Genomic DNA, 15,013 nt, shown 5'->3' on the forward strand with positions numbered 1-15,013 from the left:
TGGTTTGATTTCCTGCTCCTCCACATGGCAGCCTGCTGGGTGACCTTGGGCTACTCACAGTCCTGATAGAGCTGTTATCATACAGCAGTTCTGTCTGAACTTTCCCAGCCCCACTCACCTCACAGGGTGTCTGTTATGGGGAGAAGAAGGGAAGGAGATGTAAACAGATTTGAGACTCCTTTGGGCAGGTATAGCGAGGTATAAAAACCGACTCCCCTTCTTCTTTCCTTTAGCCATATTTCCTATTGTTGGCGGCTCCCGTTTGGAAAAGCCTTGGAAATATGGGGGAAGGCAGAATTTTGCGGCGGGAGCTCAACAAGGCTACGATGCCCTGCAAGCTGCCCTCCAAAGCTGCCGCTTCCTCCAGGGGAACAGATCCATTCTGCCTGGAAATCGGTTGTAATTCCCGGAGAACTGCAGCGACCGCCGGGAGGCTGGCAACCACAGTGCCCACCCTGGGCGGAAGCTCTTCGGCGTGTCGAGCGCGGCCTGAGTTGTCCCCGCGGGGCGAAGAAACTACAATTCCCAGGTTTCCCAGCAGCCACGGGCATGTCAGCTGGAAGGAGGAAAGAGGCGGCGGGAGATTCAAAAATCAAATCCGAAGCGGAGTTGGAGGAAGCGGATCAGCTGGCGATGGAGCAGCAACCCACGCGAGGCTCCGGCCATGGGCCGCCTCGGTCCGGCTGTGAGTCGCGGGGATGGGGGGGACGGGTGAAAGAGGGAGGGCGGTTTTGGAAACCGACGCGCATGCAAAAGTGGCCGAGAGGGTGGGTGGTGGGACGCGCCCCGGGCCCCGGGCCTCTTGCTTCTGCAAGGGATTTATTTCTAAGTGCAGATCTTCCGGATCAAATCCAGCGTTGCTTTGCCGTGTCAATAACTACGCAGAAGCCGCTCTGTTGTTCTAGATCGGAAAAACCGGAGAGGGGAGGTGGTTTGAATAGCTTGTCTGAAGAACAGCTGTAAGCTACTCCTGGTGAGATTAGGCACCGAACCACTGCATCTGATGCCAGACAGCTCTCTCGGGAGACGTTTGGGTTTATTTGTTTCCTGCCTCTCACTCCCATGGGGATCCAAAGTGATTTTCGTTTTATCCCCACAACAACCCTGTGAGGTGGGTTAAGCAGAGACTGTGGCCGACTGGCCCAAGCTGATCTTGCAACCTTGCAGGGCACATGGGGATCTGAACCAGAATCTCCCTGGTCGGCACTCTAACCACTGCACCACACCCTGAGATTGCTTGTCATGAAAGTCTAATGTAGACTTGGCTTCTGTTTCTGTTTTTTTCAAAGAATCATCAAGACCATAAAGTGCTTTTCCCCAACAAGCAAGAACTTCCCATAATGTATACCATGTAACGCTTTTATAATTTTGTATCTAAAAGGGTGGGGGGAGAAGTATTGCTCTACCTGCCCCTCTTCCAAAGAGCTCAGGGTGATTGTACTTTCACAACAGCCCTGGGAGGTAGGTTATTAACCAAGGATCATACAAGAGTATAAGAAGGACGGTCTAATAATTAAACCAGACAGAGAGAAACAGACCCATCCAATGGTAATACAATAAATATATTAATAAAAGACAGAAAAGTGTCCTTTTTTGTAGTTTTCCTTATCTGTTTATTCTGTAGGATTTCTGTCAAAACGGAACCCAGGTAATATGCGATAAACCTTGGGTTTTTAACTGTAATAAATATCAGTACTAAATTTTTAATGTGTGCTCTGCTTTACGGGGGCTTACATCCATTTCCTTTGTTTTGACATTTTTAGGTTCTTGATTAAATATGCTAACTACACATTGCCTCCCACACCCCTCCTAGGATATTCCTCATATTCCATTGACTCATGCGCTCTTCAGGTCTTGCATATTCCAACAGTTAGGTCATGACTCTGGCTCCTGTTCTTCCCCACTTGTGGCTGATGTACAGGTCACTATCGACATTCATGGTGGAGACATCTAAGGCAGGGGTAGTCAACCTGTGGTCCTCCAGATGTCTATGGACTACAATTCCCATCAGCCCCTGCCAGCATTCACTGGCAGGGGCTGATGGGAATTGTAGTCCATGGACATCTGGAGGACCACAGGTTGACTACCCCTGATCTAAGGGATGTTAGGGGTGGCTAGCAGCAGTTAGATGTTCAGTGCTCCAGTCACTGCACACTTGGAAGAAATACGCCTCACTTGTAGGCCTCTCCAGGGCCAGTCTTGGAAACAGGATGCTGGACTGGTTGACCTCTTTGTCAGATCCACCAAGACCCTGCTGATCTGCGTACTAAACATGAAAGTAAGTAGAGCCTCCAGATCCAGAGGCAGTCTACCTCTTGATGTCTCTGGCTGGGGGCAAGGGGCTGTTCACTTCACGCTTTCTCTGTGGGCTTCCTGGAGGCATCTCCGTTGGGATCGGGGTTGATTAAATTTGTGTTGGTTTTGCAGGGCTGATTTTATCCGTTCTCTCCTGACTGAAAGCCTCAGGCTGTATAAAAAGGCTTTTTTTTTTTTGCTGACTCCCCTTTTTCTTCATGACAACTGTGCAAAGGAAGAAAGGGTTACAAATAAAGCACAGGCTCCTGAGCAGAGAGCCCACTTGCCAGTTCAGCTGGCGGTAACAAGGTGCTTATGAGTCATACCCCTGAGTGCTCTGCAGAGCCTGGCTTGTTCTCCCTTGTTGGGGTTGAGCTCACCATCCCTCTGGCCATGTGTGTTTTCGCCATACATAACCAAGAGGCAGCTTTAGATTTTGTGGGAAGTTCAAACTCTCTGTGTGTATCTTTAAACAATGCAAAGAGGATACACGGTATCAATAGAACTAAATACAGGATACAAGGCAGTGTATAGAACAGGCTGTACAATGAAGTATCCTAAAGAATAATCTCAAAATGAAATGCATTTTCAATTAATCTCTCATACTATTTCTCGTCAAGATTATGACAAATATACTGATTATGAACTTAGTTTGTTCCACCTCTTCAGATACATATATTCTTCTAGATTCTTCGTAGAAGTCTTATACATGGTTACTGCTTGGAGGGCTTTTGTAGTCAGATCCTTAGAGATAATACTGAAGTTGTTAAATACTGAAGTTGAATACCATATAAGACTTAGGTCATAAGTCAAGCTCATAATAAGTTCATAACCGCTGTCCTTGTCATGCCACATACACTGAGAAATTAAATTCTTAATTTACAAACTTACTCTTAATTTACTCTTCTCTTAATTTATTCTTAATTTACTCTTCTCATGTGAAGTATTTGAAGATGTAATTCGATCCATTGTGAGATTATTCTTTAGCATCCTTTATTGTACCACTTGTTCCATACACAGTTTTGTACCCTGTACTGAGTTCTGTGTGTAGCTTTAGTCTGCTTGTGTCTTCCCTCTTTCTAAACAGATTGGTTTTGTTTGTTTTTGGTTTCCCCAGATGAACGCTTGACTGCAGATGAAATGGATGAGCAAAGGCGTCAGAATGAGGCTTACCAATATCTCTGTCGCTTAGAGGAAGCAAAACGGTGAGCCAAGAGTTGGAATAGTTGGAGTGGAATAGGCAGTTGGAGTGGAATAGGCTGCCTAAGGAGGTGGTGAGCTCCCCCTCACTGGCAGTCTTCAAGCAAAGGTTGGATACACACTTTTCTTGGATGCTTTAGGATGCTTTGGGCTGATCCTGTGTTGAGCAGGGGGTTGGACTAGATGGCCTTTATGGCCCCTTCCAACTCTATGAGTTGGCTGCCACTTCTCTCCTCTGTCCTCCATCTTCAGAGTTTGGTTACCTGTCCAAGATATTTAGTCTGGGACTAAGGCAGAAGTAATCTTGTCTGCCAAATTTTGCTTGCTGATTGCTGTAATGCCTCTATACGTCTGTCTGTAAATCTTTGGGGAGGACTGTGGTTCAGTGGCAGGGCATGCAGAAGGTCCCAAGTTCAATCCCCAAGATCTCCAGTTCAAAGGATCATGTGAAGCGAATGACCTCTGCCTGAGACCCTGGAGAGCTGCTTGTCTGAATAGGCAGTACTGACTTTAATGGATTGATTCAGTAGAAGGCAGTAGAAGGATATTGGTTGGCTGACTTGTGATAAAGTCTTAATACCCTGAAAGTTAGCAGAGTGTCTGGTTGGGCTGGTAAACGCGGCGTGCAGCTGAGTGTGTGTGGTCAGAAAACAACTAACACAGAAAAGCATATTCTCCAAGGTTGTATTTAACTAATATAGAAACTATTTATTAGAAAACTTAATTCTACACCTGAAAAGGTAAAGAGAATTCTAATCTGAGTAGCTGGATGGTAAGAGATGCTGGAGGCATCTCTGCACCCACCATGTTGCAGGCTTGAAGGTTGGAGATGAGGGGGGGGGGAGGAAGTAGGAAACAGGAACATGGCCCTCTAGGACAGGTCAACGAGACTAGAAATGTGAATGGTTCCCTCCCCTAAACTCAGAATGCTCATTTTGGTTTCAAATTATGCCAATAGCTTTGCAGCTGGATGTTACTTCCAAATACTGCTGCCTCACATCTTTGAATCTGTGGAGCTTTACTTTCAGAGGACCTGTCATGCTATATGTTTTGTCCTCTCTACATAGAGCCAAGAAGCAAACTTCCCTCAGCACTTGTAGTGAGCTTAAATTCTTCCTCAAGACTCTGAGAAGCTGCTCTTTCTTCTCTCAGAGGTTGAGCCATCTGTGTCTTACAGCATGTCAGTCTTTGCTTTAACAGCCAAGGAAACATAGGCCAGAGCTGCATCTAATGAGGGCAATGCTTGTATTTGATTAGTACTTTCTGGTTAGATTGTTATAATGTTTTAGATTATTTTAATGTTGAAGTTTGTAGTTATGTTACGCTGTATGAGTAAGAGTGTAATGGCTTTTGTCCACAGACAATAAACTTTATTGTAGTTTGTGAGCTTGGGCCAGCTGCTCTTTCTCAGCCTAACCTCCCTACTTCTTGGGGTTATCAGGTGGTGGTGGGGAGGGGAACCTATGGAAAAACCTTTGGAGGCCCTCTGGGAAAAGGGAAACCTTCCTTCCTGTTTGTCTCTCTGCACATGCAAGCTGGATGGAGGCCTGCTTGAAGGAGGATCTGGCATCGCCTACCGAACTGGAAGAAAGTTTGCGGAACGGCGTCATCCTGGCCAAACTGGCCCACACCTTTGCTCCAGATGTGGTTCCCTTGAAGAAGATTTATGATCTGGATCAGGCACGTTTCAAGGTTAGTAGTTTATTGCTACAACTGCTTGATGTAAGGAGACTGTGTCTTTTGAGTGCTAAGCATGCCAGGCTAAGTCTCCAGTGCGAAAGAGGTCTGAGGAAGCAGTGCTAGGAAAGGCTTTTTCCAGCATAGCTGAGTGGCTGAAGCTTGCTTTGCACACTGAAGATCCTGGGTTCAGATCTTGGTGTCTCCAGGTGGGTTGCCAACCTCTGAGTGGGCAAGAAGAAATTTAAGCTGACGATGGCTGAGTCCAAATGCTTCTTTATTATTGCACAGCCCAAATCATATAAAGCCAAAACGAGTCCCGGAGGGACAAAACTTGTTTTCAACTTAATTCTTCATCAGTGGCTCTAATTGTAGGATCATACCACAGGACCCCCAACTCTGTTTAAAATTTCAAGAACCAGTATTGGTCCATTGGATATTTAGAGGTCTTTTCTTCATATCATACTACACAAAACAATCTTTTATTGTGACATGAACAATAAATGAGAGCCACTGATGAAGAATTAAGTAGAAAAAGAGTTTTGTTCCTACGGGGCTCATTTTGGCTTTATATGATTTGGGCTGTGCAATAATAAAGAAGCATTTGCATTCAGCCATTGCCAGCTTGAATTGCTTCTGGACTTCCTTGGCTGATGGGTCTTTTGCTTTCTGTAACCTCTGGCTGGAGCCTGGAGATCTGGAATCATGACTGCTCTCAGTGCTACAGAAATCACTTCCCCCAAAGGAAACGGCACCGTCAGAGGGTGCCGAGCTCCCTCCTTTCCTTAAATTCCACCCCCAAATCATCAGGAATTTCCCAGCTCAGAGCTGGCAAGCGTAGGTGTAGAAAAATATAGATACCCTGGGAAACCAATATGGCAATAAAATATCAAAACTGGACATATCGAGTCTTCTGTCTTCAATAATTCTTTATTCTTATAATTTCACACAAGTCCCGACTCGTTTTGCCTTACTGCTTTTTCAAGGGACAATGGTTTTTAGATTTAAGAACCAACTTCAACTTTACAAAGGAATCTCTTGACATACTAACAATAGCTAAACTCAGCTTGTGGCGCTCCAGACGCTCAGAGCTGGCAAGCTTAGGTGTAGAGCAGGGGTGGTGGCGCTCCAGATGTCCATGGACTACAATTACCATGAGCCCCTGCCAGATGGCAGGGGCTCATGGTAATTGAAGTCCATGGACATCTGGAGAGCCACAGTTTGGCCACCCCTGGTGTAGTTCCCTTTCTCTGCTGAATTTCCAATTTTTTAATTATTCAATCTATAGCATGCCTATCTCATCAGGAAAGCATTTCTCCTTTCTTTTTCCATCTCAAGGCGTGTGGGCTTCACTACCGTCACACAGACAACATCAACTACTGGCGGGGTGCTATGAGTCACACTGGATTACCCACGGTAACGGAGACTACATCCCACCCTGGCGTGCCTGTTAATTTAAAAGGATGGGCTATTATTGTTACTATTTCAATTCTGAATCAGGGTGTTTTCAGATTTCCCATTCTCCTGTTGTCGGCAGATCTTCCACCCTGAGACGACAGACATCTACGACAAGAAAAACATGCCTCGGGTCATCTATTGTATTCACGCTTTGAGGTGAGATGATATCTGGAGACACCCTTTCAGAAATCTCTTTGTTCGGTTGTTGAGGTCCTGATCTATCTACGTGGAGGCGCTGAGTAGGCAGAAAACGAAACCAGTCTCGCAGGTCTGAACCATGGTTCGCCCATGGGAAATGCTAACCATGGTTAAGGTTCTAAACAAGAGAGCTTGCTGTTCATGGTTCGGCAGGCTCCCTGCATTAAGTACGTTAAGCAGAGGGAACAAGAAATCGTGGTTTGGTGCTTTGTGAATGAAGTCTCTGCCTTGGGTATGCCACCCCTCTCAATCCAAGGAAAGCACACTAGTTATTTGTGCCTTTCCAAGCAAACCGTGGTTTTCTTAGAGCAAAGTGGAAGCTGCAGTTTGCCTGCCTAGACATTACAGCTACCAATTATTATTATTATTATTATTATTATTATTATTATTATTATTATTATTATTATTATTAGATTTATAGCCCGCCACTCCCTTGCGGCTCATTGTTTCTTGACCCTGACCTGGCTGGCCCAGCCTGGCCTGATCTTGTCGGAAGCTAAGCAGGGTCGGCCCTGGTTAGGGTTGGGATGAGAGACCATCAAGGGATGGCAGGGTTCCTTTGCAGAGGCAGGCAATGGCAAGCGACTGCTCTGTGCCTTGCCCTGAAAACCCTGCAGAGTTGCTCTAAGTCGGCTGCAACACGACAGGTGCACATTCGGAGAGCTGGGGAATCTTTACTTTGTCTTGCTTCATGTGAGAAGAGAACAGAGGAGCAACGAGACATGTGCAAGGACACTGAGACACACGGCAGCAAACTGTGTTCCTGTTCCTGTTGAACAAGGAAAAATATCGTCGCCCTAGTGCAGTGTAAGTCGAGAAAAATGGCTGGGACGCAAAACAAAAAATGATTCCCTTGCTGCTCATGAATAGCAATCATTGGCAAATGGCACTGCACTGGTTTAGGCGGGATAAAAATCCCAGTCCTCGTGTAATATGTAGAAACTTCCTACTCGTTCGCCTGGAAGCTTACCCTTGCTCGCCATAGATGAGTTTACAATCACTTTATTAGTATGTGAAACTGGAGTTGCGTATAAGCAAACCCATGTTCTTTTCTGCTCCTCCTCCAGTTTATACCTGTTTAAATTGGGGCTGGCTCCCCAGATCCAGGATTTGTACGGGAAAGTGAACTTTACAGGTAAGTTGTGCAAAAAAGGAGAGGGGGAGGGACTGAGGCAGGCAGGAGGTCCCAGGCTCAAGCACCAGCATCTTGAGTTAAAATGGTCAAGTGGCGAGTGAGGTAGAAGACCCCGGAGAACCATTCCCTGTGTAGACCATACAGACCTTAGCAGTGGAAAAGAGTGAGAGTCCAGGAGCACCTTAAAGATTAATAACATTTGTGGCAGGGGAAGAGCTTTCATGAGTCACTGCTCATTTCTTCAGATACCTCTCACAATGTTGATGGATTTCCATTCTGTACGTCTAAATGTGGTGCCTTCCGTGGAGTAGCCATATTAGTCTGTAGCAGCCTCTTGTGGCGCAGAGTGGTAAGGCAGCAGATATGCAGTCTGAAAGCTCTGCCCATGAGGCTGGAAGTTCAATCCCAGCAGCCGGCTCAAGGTTGACTCAGCCTTCCAGCCTTCTGAGGTCGGTAAAATGAGTACCCAGCTTGCTGGGGGGTAAACGGTAATGACTGGGGAAGGCACTGGCAAACCACCCTGTATTGAGTCTGCCAAGAAAATACTAGAGGGCGTCACCCCAAGGGTCAGACATGACTCGGTGCTTGTACAGGGGAAACCTTTACCTTTAGCAGCAGAAAAGAGCAAGTGTCCCAGAGCATCTTAGGGACTACCAAAGTCTGGGGCAGGGGGTGAGTTTTCATGACTCACTTCTTTGTAGGCAAAGACTCACAAAAGCTCATCCCAGCCACAAATGGTGTTTGTTTTGAAGGAGCTCTGGGACTTTTGCTCTTTTCTGCTGTGACAGTCAGGCTAACATGGCTGCCTGCCTTGATCTAATACTTGAACAATTTCATGGTGTCACTACTGTGGAAAGCAACGCCTGGCTGGGCATTTAAATGGGAGACTAATTTTCCAGTTTTGTTTTCTCTTGCACCTACCTGATTTCCAGCAGGATTTTGAGGCAGGACACATGTCACTGCCTCATCGTGAGTTCAGACCATCGGTCTGTCCACGTAAGCATTATCTTAACCTCTTATCCAGCCAGCGTGGTGTGGTTAAGAGCGGCGACTTCTAATCTGGTGAGCCGGGTTTGATTCCCCGCTCTTCCACGTGCAGCCAGTTGGGTGACATTGGGCTCGTCACAGTCCTGTTAGTGTTGTTCTCACTCCTGTCAGAGCTTTCTCAGCCTCACCTACCTACCTGTGGGGAAAGGGAAGGCAATTGTAAGAGGCTTTGAGACTCCTTCAGGCAGTGAAAAGAGGGGTATAAAAACCAACTCTTCTGTTGCGACCAGCAATGGCTCCTTAGGGCCTCAACAGGAAGCCTTTAACATTATCAGCTACCTGATTTATTTAACTTGAGATGAGATACTGGGGATAGAACATGGGACCTTGTGCATGCAAAGGAGATGCTCTACCACTGTGCCACAGCCCTTCCTTGCTGGGAAAGGCCTGACTCTGCCAGCTGTTCTAGAACGTCACTCCCAATTGTAATAAACAGTGTTGGGCCAGATGCAGTATAAAATGCCCTGCTATCAGTTTGAGCGGGGCTGTGGCTCAGTGGTAGAGCAAGTGCTTTGTGGGCAGAAGGTGCCGGGTTCAATCCCTGGCATCTCCAGTTTGAAAAGGATCTTTGGGAAAGAATTGCTCTTTGCCTGCAGAGGTTATGCCAATCAGAGGAGACCGGAATGTGACTGCTTGTTCTGTTCTAGATAAGGAAATAAACCATATGAAGTGCGAGCTAGAGAAATACGGCTTGCAGCTGCCATCGTTCAGCAAGATAGGGGGAATTCTTGCGAACGAGCTCTCTGTGGATGAAGCGGCAGGTACGTACGTGGAGGAGAAGACCTCTTCACTCTCAATGGAACCATGGCAGAATGGCAGCACATCTACTAGGTCTTAGGTTCTATCCTTGCCAAACTCTCTCAGCCCCACCTACCTCACAAGGTGTTTGTTCTGAGGAGAGGAAGGTAAAGGCAATTGTAAGCTGCTTTGAGACATCTTAGGGTAGAGAAAAGGGGAATATAAACACCTGCTTTTCTTAAATTTGTATTTAAAAGTAAGCCAGAAAACAGAGGCTGAGACAGTTTCTTCTGTCCCTAAGAGTGCGCTGAGATCTAGTGAGCTTCACAGTTGAGTGAAGATTGAACCCAGATCTTACTGGTCTAACTCATACACCACTTTGGGTTTCCTAGATAGAGATTAAAAAATCACATTTGGCACACCTGTTGGGGCTTTGGAATTGACTGGGTTCTGAGTCCCTCCAGAGAAATAAGAGCTGCAGAGTAACTGCATTTTGGAAGTATGCAGTTATTAGTTACCTTTGTGGATGAGGCACAGATCCAGACTCAAAGTGCTTTGTAGTTTAAAAGAGAGTAATCTTTACTGAGAAAGAGTATTTACAGTGTACAAAAGCTTAAAAGATAGTTGTAAAAAAACCATATTGCAAGCCCCTATGGCTGGCTCAAGCAGACTACATGCCCACATAATTAGTGGATGGAGAGAGCAGAGCTTAATGGAATCTGCTTCAGAGCACACACTGATCTCTTCCCAAATAAACAGAAAGTGGGTTGAAGCCCACCTTAAAGGAATCCCTGTGGTTCAGAATTCCTAATGACTACCTGATGCCACTAGAGACTCTACAGGTAGAGCTCAACTGCTTAAACAGCTTAACAGCAGCCCTTCAAGGCTGTCTTCACCCAATTACTTGCCGATTGCAATTCTAACAATACCTCCCGAACCCTGATCTCCATTTTTCTTTAATGAAGACACCCAGTGCTCATAGACTTATCTGTCCCCATCATGGAAACCCTGCACTATCGCAGCAGGGTATTGGCATTAATTCTTTTCTGAGGTTTCCTTTGCACATTTATGCTTCTCACCATCTAGTGCACGCTGCAGTCCTTGCTATCAATGAAGCGGTGGAGGCTGGAATTGTGGCGCAAACTATGCTGGCCCTACACAACCCCAGTGCCATGATGCGCAACCTTCGGGAGAACTTCGCGGCAGTCTACCAGGAAGTGCTTTATCGGGCCAAGGTGGAGAAAGCCAGCAATGCGGAGAACCGGGTAAGCAGAGACGTAGGTTAGCTTTAAATGCCAGTGTTATGTTTTTACACAGCCTTTCTCAGCTTTTTACTGTTTAGACCAGTGGTCCCCAACCTGTGGTCCGCAGCCCAGTGCCGGGCCGCGAAGGCCAGGGCGCCGGGCCGCGGTTCCCTCTCCCCGCCCCCCCCCCCGCAGTAAAAAACTTCCCAGGCCGCAATCTTGCGGCCCGGGAAGCTTCTTACTGCGGAAGGGGGGGAGAGGGAATCGGGGCTGCACCACGCATTGCGCATGCGCGGCCCGGCCGCACATGCGCACATGCGCGCTGCGCGGCCAAAATCACGCATGCGTGGCACTTTCGCGCATGCACAAAAGTACCACACATGTGCGATTTCGGCTGCGCAGTGCGCATGTGCGGCCCGGCCGCGCATGTGCAATGCGTGGGGGCGTGGCCACGCATGCGTGCTGCGCGGCCGTGGCCATCGCCCTACCGGTCCCCAGCCAAAAAAACGTTGGGGACCACTGGTTTAGACCCCTGAAACAGACTTCAGGCTTTGAGAAACCCCAGAAGTGGTGTGATTATTCAGAATATGTTGGGAAGCAGAGCTGTGGACATGCCCACCTGGGGTCCCTCCCTTTCCTACACCCTTCAGGCCCATCATTGGCCATTTTGGGAGGGAGGGACAGTTGCGATGACCATATCTGGTCATAGCACCCGATAAATGTTTAACACATTTTAAGAAATACATTAAAAGTTAATTAACTCCCACCCGTTCGGGAAACCCTTCCAGGGCCATCAAGAAACCCCAGGGCTGCACGAAAGCCTGTTTTAACAGCTCAGTTCTCTTGTGGGAATGAATATGACTGGTGTTAGTGACAGGACTGCAAAAGACCTCTTGGACTAAAGGAAACCTCTTACAGACTTTCTATTATGAGCTACCTAAGGTGGTTTTCATATCTTCATGAAAGTGCATTGTGGGGTGGTGACAGTGGAGTTCTTCGACAGGGATGTGCTCAGAAAGGTGACCCTGCAAGACATCAGAGAAATCTTAGAATCATAGAATCATAGAGTTGGGACCTCCTGGGTCATCTAGTCCAACCCCCTGCATTATGCAGGACACTCACATCCCAATCGCTCATCCACTGTAACCTGCCATTCCCTTTAAGCCTTCACTTGGCCATTTATTAAAGGTCTCCAGCAAGCTCTTCTGTTAGCAGCCATCGAAACACTCCCTTGGCTCACTGGGCACTGTAAATAATCCTTATGATTTCACAAGATCAGGGAGCTGAGCAGTGACAATGCGGAGCTTACGGCTTCTCTCCTTTCTGTCCCTTTCCCCCCACCCCAATCAGAACCTGAAGGAGATTCTCGAAGGTGAAGGTGAAGACATTTACAACCGGTGCCTGACGCAGGCCGAGATACAAGGCAACATCAACAGAGTTAACGGTAAGCAGAGAGGCGGCCCTCTGAGAGACAGTCATCATGAGGAAAACGCAATTAGAAGTCAGGCCTGGTTCAGGTGTGGTACCAAAGTGCAGCTGGCATTGATTAAAAAAAAATCATTTGCAATATAATTTAGATTCCAAGAATGTCCTTTCAGCTTTTGGACATCCAGGAGGCAAACCATGGTTGAGAAGCCCCGATCTGCTTTGTTTTGGTGTCCGTGGGTCATAATTCCGGGTTCTCATCTTCCTATTGGATGGTGTTGATGTCACAGGCTTATGACGTCATGGGCTTGGAGCTCTGGGAGTCCTTGATGTGTAAAGGTTTAGGACTACCTGTGTACTGGATGGCTGGTGCTTTTTGAACAACTCTTCAGGTTCTGCTGTCTGAGATTCTTTTACCGAGGGCCCTTCTGATTCAACACACCTGCTCCATTGCTAAGCTTAATAAAAGGATATTACTTGTAGTCCGATACACAAACGCCCATTATAACTTTTGTTTTTAAACAGTGAAAGGTGCTCTAGAGTTGGTGGATGACACCCTAGAGGGACAGGATCCCCAGGCCTTGTTCTGTGCTTTGCAGGATCCTACCCTAGCCTTGAGAAACCTGCAGCGAGAGAATGCAGACTGGTACCTGGATCAGCTGAGTGCTGACCGGGAACAGAAGGCACTGGTAAGTCTGGGGAGGGGAATGAATGGGGGGCTGTGAATCAGTGTGGCCCTTCCTTGGTCATCTCATCTCCAGACTGCTTCTCTTTTCAGGATTAATGGGACTAGAGCAGGGGTAGTCAACCTGTGGTCCTCCAGATGTCCATGGACTACAATTCCCATGAGGCCCTGCCAGCAAATGCTGGCAGGGGCTCATGGGAATTGTAGTCCATGGACATCTGGAGGACCACAGGTTGACTACCCCTGGACTAGAGGTTCCCAGAGAGGACATAAATTATTCCCAACAGATACTATTTTTGTATTAAACTTCATGCATAATCTTACTGAATGTGATCAGGAGATAAACCAAGAATTTAACAAAGCCCCCTCCCCTCCCAACTGCTGCTCTTCGGGCTTCTAAGATACTGGAAGGAATAATATTTCTGCAATCTTGAAATTTGCAGGACTTCCCAAGATGATCTTCCCAATTGGTAAGGGAGAATGAGCCCTGGACTTGAGCTATTGATGGGCTTTGTAGATCAGCACTGTAGATCAGCACTGTGATTTGTATCCAGAAAAATCAAGCGGGGATAAGTTTGTAATAGCCTTAAGGTAGGCTGAACACATGATTGCCAGCCCTCTGTTGGCAACCGACAGGAGATAGGGGTACAAAACCAGCATCACTAAACATGGTGCTATCACTTTTGAGTGGAGTCTCAGAAGTGATGCAACCACCTTCCTCAGCACTCTAGGAAGTTCCTTGTTGTCCATGGAAAAGACCATTGAGATTGGAGGGAATTCCTAGAGCATCACATGATGCAGTGCTGTCAAATCCTAGGCCCCCACTCGGACACGACACTGTTGCATTGAGCCCCAATAGTGGCATCCCTAGATGTTACGAGGTCATGTCATGTGGTTGGCAACTAAATGGGTCTTGAGGCAAGTCTGGAGTCCCGCATGTATCAGCTCTCCTTACCAAAGGTTTTGAAGAGCGGTGTTATTTTCCCGAAGTGACAGGGAAGGAGATTCGGCCAGTTTCCTGCAGCATATTAGCTTGACCAGTGATCTTGTTTAGCCTTCATCTGCTTTTCATGCACTCGCCTCCTGATCTTGTTGTAGTAAGTTCCGCCTGCTAATTGTCATCCTATTGGGCAACCTCCTTTCTCATTAATTCTCATTGTCATCTTTCAGGAGCTGGGCTACATTGATTTGCTTGAGCAAGAGGAAATACAAGCAGCGATCTATGCAGCCAATGAGAAAGCAGATCAGGACTACATCGGTGAGTGGAGATGTATATACGGAGGTGCAGATTGTACAGAGAGGCCTGGGACACTGGCCTTAACTGTGTGCAGTTTTATCACAAGGGAATATTTGATCATGGTGGCTCCTCTCCTTCAGTCAGAGATTCCATCTCAAGCAGAGATGGAATATTTTATCTGTAGTTTGTGGAGTCTGGTCTTGACTGCATGTCAGGAGTTAGTGGAGGTGGTACAGTTTTAGGGGGAGTTCCAGTTCTGATTTCATGCAGGGGGAGGTACACTTTAAAATGCTTTCCACTGCAAGAACATTCTCTGCCAGTAGAAAACTAGCATCCTTCCCTGACAGGCCAGTCTTCTATTTGCGAGGACTTTAAAATAATGATCTATATAAAAATGACATTCCTCCCCTGCAGTATGAAATGGTACAGCTCATTCTACCATCCCTACAGCTCGCTCTACCAGAATCACGTTGGTATATGTCATGAACCAGGCAGAGTTCAGCTAGTAAAGTCCTCTCAAAGCAAGCATCCGAGATTTCCAGGTGGAATCCAAAGAAAAGCTTTATTGAATAGGCAATACAAAAACTGAAGGCAGCCAAGAAGCATAGAGCAAACTTCTTGGCAGACAATTTACACAGGCACATTGTTTGCATATATAGGAGCCACACTCTAGG

General features: G+C 46.8%; 1 protein-coding gene across 1 annotated transcript in view; it reads left to right on the forward strand.

Moving 5' to 3' along the window:
• Positions 1-511: 511 nt before the first annotated feature.
• Positions 512-15,013, forward strand: part of IQGAP3 (IQ motif containing GTPase activating protein 3) — a 52,128-nt gene continuing 37,626 nt past the window's right edge. Inside the window, exons 1-11 of the mRNA XM_077325395.1 lie at positions 512-685; positions 3,413-3,500; positions 5,031-5,187; positions 6,511-6,588; positions 6,710-6,786; positions 7,896-7,963; positions 9,658-9,771; positions 10,835-11,013; positions 12,343-12,436; positions 12,943-13,106; positions 14,273-14,360. Of these exons, the coding sequence (XP_077181510.1) occupies positions 550-685; positions 3,413-3,500; positions 5,031-5,187; positions 6,511-6,588; positions 6,710-6,786; positions 7,896-7,963; positions 9,658-9,771; positions 10,835-11,013; positions 12,343-12,436; positions 12,943-13,106; positions 14,273-14,360 (1,243 nt within the window). The 5' untranslated portion in view covers positions 512-549. The remainder of the gene's footprint in view (positions 686-3,412; positions 3,501-5,030; positions 5,188-6,510; positions 6,589-6,709; positions 6,787-7,895; positions 7,964-9,657; positions 9,772-10,834; positions 11,014-12,342; positions 12,437-12,942; positions 13,107-14,272; positions 14,361-15,013) is intronic.

The sequence above is a fragment of the Paroedura picta genome, chromosome 1 (assembly GCF_049243985.1).
Source record: "Paroedura picta isolate Pp20150507F chromosome 1, Ppicta_v3.0, whole genome shotgun sequence".
Classification (NCBI taxonomy): Eukaryota; Metazoa; Chordata; class Lepidosauria; order Squamata; family Gekkonidae; genus Paroedura; species Paroedura picta.